General features: G+C 38.8%; 1 protein-coding gene across 4 annotated transcripts in view; it reads right to left on the bottom strand.

The window, feature by feature from the left end:
- Positions 1-3,716: 3,716 nt before the first annotated feature.
- ppp1r37 (protein phosphatase 1, regulatory subunit 37) overlaps positions 3,717-6,786 on the bottom strand; it is a 47,803-nt gene continuing 44,733 nt past the window's right edge. For 3 of the 4 annotated variants that reach the window (XM_046073031.1, XM_046073033.1, XM_046073034.1), the window contains 2 exons: positions 6,617-6,702; positions 3,717-5,716 (listed from right to left, as the gene is read on the bottom strand). In XM_046073031.1, coding sequence (XP_045928987.1) covers positions 6,626-6,702 — 77 coding nt within the window. In that variant the 3' untranslated portion in view covers positions 3,717-5,716; positions 6,617-6,625. The remainder of the gene's footprint in view (positions 5,717-6,616; positions 6,703-6,786) is intronic. The other variant, XM_046073032.1, reaches the window with a different exon arrangement.

The raw sequence follows: 6,786 nt of genomic DNA, 5'->3' as shown, positions 1-6,786 counted from the left end.
CTAAGCGGTTGCTGGCAGTAGCTTTATATTTAACGTACAGCTATGAAAGTGGTATCGATCTTCTCATCAAACTCTTGGCAAGAAAGCAAAGTTATAAAATAACAGGATAGGAAAAATGGCTAAACAATTCTGCTGCACGAGAAAGTATTTGCCTGATTGTTCAATTTAGTTATAAATCTATTTCCTAAAAATATTAATATGTAACCATCTGAAAATTGCTCACAGCTCACTGACATATTGAACAAGTGAGTAGCTGTCCTGAGTCAATTAGAAATTAAGGGAAAAGTTCTGACAAAACAAATTAGTAGTATATATATGTATGAGTTGTTCCAAGGAGATGGGGTTGCCTGAGTAGACAATGTTTTATTCTGAGGGATCATAACATGAAAGTTTACAAACCAGTGATTTAGATTACAGATAAAGGATTTGCAGTTGAAAAAACGAAAAGGACCCTGTGTTAGAGACTATTGACTCGTGGTAGTTTGTAAGTGTTGTAGGGTAATTAAAAACACATTTAATAACATCTGACTGTCTCAAAACTCTCCACCCTGTACTGTTGGAGCATTATTGGGCGGGAGTGGATTAGTGCAGCCTGGAATTCCTTAAGAGGAGAATTTCAGTAACACATACTGAGCAGAGCTCCCACCCTGTACTCAACCCTGTGCCACCGCTACACACCCTCACTACAGGAAACGTGAACAACGTGTCAGGGTGTGAGGGGTTTTACTGAAATACTTTTAAAGGGCATGAAACGGATACAATTATCGAAAATTATCCCAAGAAACAAAAGCGAAGCTTAGAAGAACTTCAACATAATTTTGGTTAGCAGAAACATGTTTTTCTGCTTCTCTTATCCTCAGATTTAACTTGTGATCCTTTGTAGGGTCCCGACCCGCAGACTGGGAACCAGCATTCTAGAGTAAGGGGTGCACTTCTTGGAAAGGGGTGTTGCTTTTGAATATTTTGCACATCATTTTTTTTGCCATGCTAGCGGCGTGGCTCTGTGGCAATGCTGATTGGTCCACCACTTTGGTCCAGACTGAAATATTTCAACAACTATCGGAGGGAATGCCATGAAATTGGATCAGTCATTCATGTTCCCATCAGGATTAATGGCACTTAATGGACTTTTATCCCCTGACTTTTCCTCTAGCTCCATCATCAGGGCAGAAAACAAATGGCATCCCCATCAGCCTCTGTTGTAGTTTTTTTAGGGCTATTTTGCAAATCTAAACATTAACTAAGATGAACATTATACCTGCAGTACATCAGCATGTTAGCATTATCATTGTGAGTGCGTTAGCTTTATTTAAACAGGTGAAACATGATCTCTTTAAATAGAGCCCTGTGAACAAGAATAAACATATACAGTTTAAATATGGACAGAAACAAAAGAATTCACAGATTGATCTGACTCTATACAAAAACCTGATTTTCAGTTTGCTTGTCAGGTGTTTCACATAGGTCTAAAAAGTGAGTCTAATGTCAAGTCCGATTAACAAGTATGACTCAACAATTTCAAACTGAGAACCCTGAAGGGTACAGATACAGTAGGGTGGATACTCTTAAACTGACCTTGAAAATAGCATACAATTTGTTTAGTCAGAATTTAAAACATTGAAATGTATCAAAATCAGACTGTAGATTTGCATTGGCCAGATGTGGCATAAAAATAATATAATCATAAAAATCTACATTACAATTTGGAATGGAGATAATATTGTTTATGTATATGGTGAATAAAAGAGGACCTAGAATACATCCTTGTGGGACACCTAACCTTAAGAGCACTTGGAACCATTGAAAACTACTGCCTGAGTTCAATCAGACTAAACTCTGCGTGAAGCATGAAGGTGGGTCAAATTGCAACTATGTCTCATCCCGTTTCACATAGAAATGAACTGAAAGCAAATTTTGGTCAGACTGTGCCATGAGGGTGAACACAACACAAAGTTTACCCCCATTAATTTTCTTTGTGTAGCTTAGTCTGTAGGGACATGGCTTAAAAACAGGAGGGTGGCTAGTTCAAGTCCAGCAAGGACCACAATAGGGAGTGTGGACTGGTAGCTCCAGGGGTGCCAGTCCACCTCTTGTGCACTACAGAGGTGCCCTTGAGCAAGGCACCAAACCTCAAAACTGCTACCAAACAATTGACAACAAAAAATGCCTTGGTGGGTCAGGAGGTTTAGTCTTTATCTGCTGTGGATTAATGTCTGTGATGGGAAAGATTATTGTCCTCTTATCTATGTCCTGGCATCCAAGATTACAGAAAACAAAGTTCTGCTTAACACAACACCACATAAATTGTAGGACAAAGAGCAGGTTGCTTATCACACCATTCACAGCTAGCTTGCGAGCTCTGAAATGCTCACCATGACGAGCAGAAAGTGGCGACGATGTTGCACTATTTGTTCACTTCCAGTAGGTTTTCTCCATTTGGTTCTAAATGGACAAATTAGATCTCAACCACATTCTTTGGAAATGTGAAAAAAAAGGTTGTGCCATCTGAAATCCAAACATCTCTTTCTATGATAAGACTCTGCTAGCTACCCACATGAGCTAATTGTAAAGTGCAGTTTTATATGATGGGTGGGATTATCTAATCACCCCAAATCACATTATATTGTAAAAATATATGTAACCACCCCTAAGTTCAAGAGGATTCATCAACTATTTTTGTATTACAGGAAAAGATGAGAGACAGATGGATAGAAAAATACTCATAAATACTGTTCACAAACTTCCAAATTGTAATTTCAACTGGGAAACTTGGACTTTTCAGAAGCTGCGGAATTTATGACTTGATGCTTAATATTACAGGAGTACCTGAAAACCAAACTAATATGGACGCCTTACATCAGCGAAATACTATTCAATGTAATTAAACCCAAATGGTTACGGTGTTACATCGTCAATACAAAGTATTTTAATCCTCACATGACCAACTCTGTAATCATACAACCATGTTGATAATGTGAAAGCAATGGGAATCTCCCATCTCTACTATCCATCCCATATGACGTGCACACAGCATAAAAACAGCCTCAACAAGCTGCTAGCATGGCTGTAGACTCTTGGTCTAAGTTGTATTTTTGTATAGTGGTCAAAAGGCCTGAAACACCTAAAACCTTATTACAAGAAAACAAAGCAAAGGTTGGAAAAATGCCAGAAAATGTAATTTTGGGCAATAAAAACAACTTTCTGCTTTTATATTCACAGGTTGGGAACCAGTGCCAGGTTTGGTTTAAGGCCCCTGTGAAGGGCTGTACATTAGTGCCAACACATAATCTACCTGCCTGATGTCTCACTATAACAAAATGTGATTGTCATTTTGCACAGCCACTCTATCACTCACTCAGATAGTGGCTGTAACAAGTATTCAAACCTCCGTGGACTTGGTTAGACAACACTGAATCATAACACATGTAATTACTTTTTTGGTACTGATCAACAGAAAGTGAAAATAAAAACCTACTTTTATAGGGACTGCACCTTTTAATATTGTATCCATTAACCAGTATAGCTTTCATAGTGACATAATAACTCTGCACAGCTAGTCTCTAATCAAATTAAACATTTTCATAAGAGGTTTCAAAAGGTCACACATCTGAAAAAGAGTCACCAGCTGTAACCAAAAATCTCAAACAAACGTGATCTGAACACATTTCTTTCTGTTAGTCCAAAACAGAGAAATTTCATTGAAACGTTCACTCATATTAGTCATTACATGCATTTATTTGAGAGGAACAAATTTCGCCATACAGATCTTTGTGATTACCAGCACATTTCAATTAAGTTAACAAATTATTAAAAATCTCTAAAAATTAAAGCATAACAAACAGTGGGGGCAAACTATCTGTTGGGTGGAGAGGAGCAGGAGGGTTGAATGCAACATACATGCAGCTGACATCTCATGTAAAGTTTTACTCCCTCCTCCTGGAAAATTCAGGACAGGAGCTGGATATGAATAGAGACATCTGTTGATGCTGTTCAGACTGTGACATCCTTTAGTATGGTCGCCACTGTAGGAAAACACAACCACCAGCTCCCCCTTGTGGCAACAGCTTCACCCAGCAGACTAGTATTAAAACAACAACAAGGACTTTTTGATGTGAACTATTATGTTTGCTGCTTCCTTGTGTTTGCTTTCATTACTGCACCCAGACTGCCACCAGTCAACCATTCAATAATATTTACCTTTTCTTCCAACACAAATTACTCCCCCCCCCAAAAAAAACTAAACAAAAACTAAATATCTGCTCTAGTTTGAATCTGAAATATACATCAAAAATGGGGTTAATCTTTAAAAATTCACCCCCAAATGGAAAAGAAACGATAAAATGAGTAGAGTGAAGAAGAAAATGGGAAAAAAATCAGAAGGCTCATATAACCATAAAATAAATACAAAATAACTGATTTCTCAAAGCAGCCAAAAAAACAAAACAAAGACTGAATCTGAAGTGGTGAGGTTGAAGGCAACATGAATAATGAGCCAGAGAGGTGAGATGGCACAAAGTACCGGTGGAAGACAGAGGGAAAGGAGGAAGGAGAGGGGAGATGATGACAGAGACCGAGCTGCTTTTCTTGAAACAGTTAAACACAACAAAAAACGGTCAAACAAAAGCAATAATAGAGTCGAGGAAAATAAAGATCGTTTTACTGTAAATAACTCAAAAAAGCAGAAGCATCTAGCTTTCCAACACTTAGCAGGAGTTTAGTTTTTCAGCTGGGAGCAAACTTCCGACTTTGTGACTTTCAAAAGTGATTTAAATTTTTTTTTGTTGTTGTAGCGGAGACAGGCGGGAGAGACAGTTGCGGCTCCTCCGCATCATATCTGAGGAGACTGACCGGAGGGGGGACGCCAATTCCTGAGGGGCCAATGTGAGCAGAGGATGAGAAACAGACAAGGGAGAAGTCACTCGGGCAGAGGTCCCTTAAGAGGTTTTTTTTTTTGTGTCTGAAGGAGGAGAATGGTCGGGTATGGAGACGCAGACATAAAACTTGACATTTAAACAGACTTGTAATCATCTTCAGCTTCCTTGGATATAAAAGCCTTTGACGGTGACCTCCTTCCACCTCTAGTACAAGTGTTTAAAGCTAGCAGGTCCGCTCAGCAGGGGGTCCGTCAGTTATTTTGTCTTCCAACTGTACCATCAACCCCACATTTCTCATTATCAGCGTCATGTCTTTGTGTGTGTGTGTTGTGACAAAAACTTCAACTTCTAGATATTTTCCGAAACTACAGTGGAAATCTACACAAGAGAAAAGGTAGGGCCATGAGAAGTCTGTGTTCCGTCTTTGGTTAGTGTTTTATCCTCCCTCCTTTGTCCCCTGTCTCACTTCTTTCCCCACTCACAGGCGGCTGCTTGTTTGTAAAGATCGCAGATTGACAAAATGTAGTGATAACAGGGTGATTTTATTTTTCCCCTTTCTTCCTCACAATGTGCATGTGTATGTGTGATTCAGTGGTTGATGTAGTGTGGATATAGATTCTTTGTCACAGCCAAGCTCGAGACGTTGATGTTCTTTTTGTGTTTTTCCTTAATTTCCTTGTATTTTCTTGTAGAGCTTCAACTGTAACATCGGGTCTTCTGTCCTTTATGAAAAAAAGTTGTGTTGGTGGTAAAGATAAAGAAATGACGAAAACATAGAGCAACCACTCATGTAGTAGAGCCAGACAAAGTCTCTGGGTGTCGTTTTCTCCGGTCATCAGTCCCTGTGGAAGTACCACAGGAGATAAATTAGTCCTGAATGTGGCAGAGAAAATTAGCAAAACCAAAATCAATAACAGCAAACCTAATTATCCAATTGACTGACTTATGTTTGAGCATCAGGCTTAGTGATGTTTTAACTTCAAATGACAGATTACACTCACCTTTCTAGCTTTATAAATATCTCCATCTTGTAGGTAAAACTGTTTTGCTCAGCATGAACAGTGTCTGAAGCCAGTACACAATGTTTTTTTTCCAGCAGAGCAGCACTTGCAGTTGTCCATCATTGTCTATATTAGATGTGTTCAGCCACAGTGCTGCAGTGCAATTACACGTAATGTGGATTTAAGTAGTCAGAAAAAAACCCCTAAGCTTAAAAAAAAGAATGCTGATGAGACAGGTTCTAAATGAGCCAGAACCAGTTTAATTTGAGGTCAAACCAAAAGTATCATTGCACAGAAAAGTATGGCAGGTCAAAGTTTAACAGGAAGTCTGACCGACCGACAGTTTGGGTAATAATTAGAATTGGCCTCCGTTTTCTCTCCCTGTTGGACCCATTCTTAGTGATATCACTGTGTTTCAAGTTCCCAGCAATTACACTGGTGTATTTAAAGTGTATATAAAAGTAGTTTTCCTTTTAATGATCCATAAAATTGTATTTCTACTTCCTTAATGAGATGTGAGCTAAAGACCAATGGGATATTGTTCAAGGAAGGAAAGGCAGTATAATTATAGGAGGGAAGAAGTTATTTTCATTTTTAAAATGACCTACTTGTTCAGCATTAGGTCACTAATAGATGTAAAGTGATTTTGTAAAACTAAATCCTTCTAGAAGCCCCTTTGAATCCGGTGAATCTATGACTACTTGTGATTATTTTTATGCACTCATCGAGATAAATGTTTACCTTACAGCCTCATGGTGCTTCTCTCCCTGTCTCCAAACTGGCTTCTAGCAGCAGCTCCTCCAGGTCTTGTCCACAGCTGACGCTCACTACACAAGTGACACATCAAACAGATTTTCACACCTAAAACCAACTGCGCATGTTAATGTATTGTTCATAGATCGGTGATTATG

Source organism: Micropterus dolomieu, linkage group LG17, assembly GCF_021292245.1.
Source record: "Micropterus dolomieu isolate WLL.071019.BEF.003 ecotype Adirondacks linkage group LG17, ASM2129224v1, whole genome shotgun sequence".
Lineage (NCBI taxonomy): Eukaryota > Metazoa > Chordata > Actinopteri > Centrarchiformes > Centrarchidae > Micropterus > Micropterus dolomieu.
The sequence above is the reverse complement of the archived record's forward strand: the minus strand, read 5'-3'. Positions and strand labels throughout refer to the sequence as shown.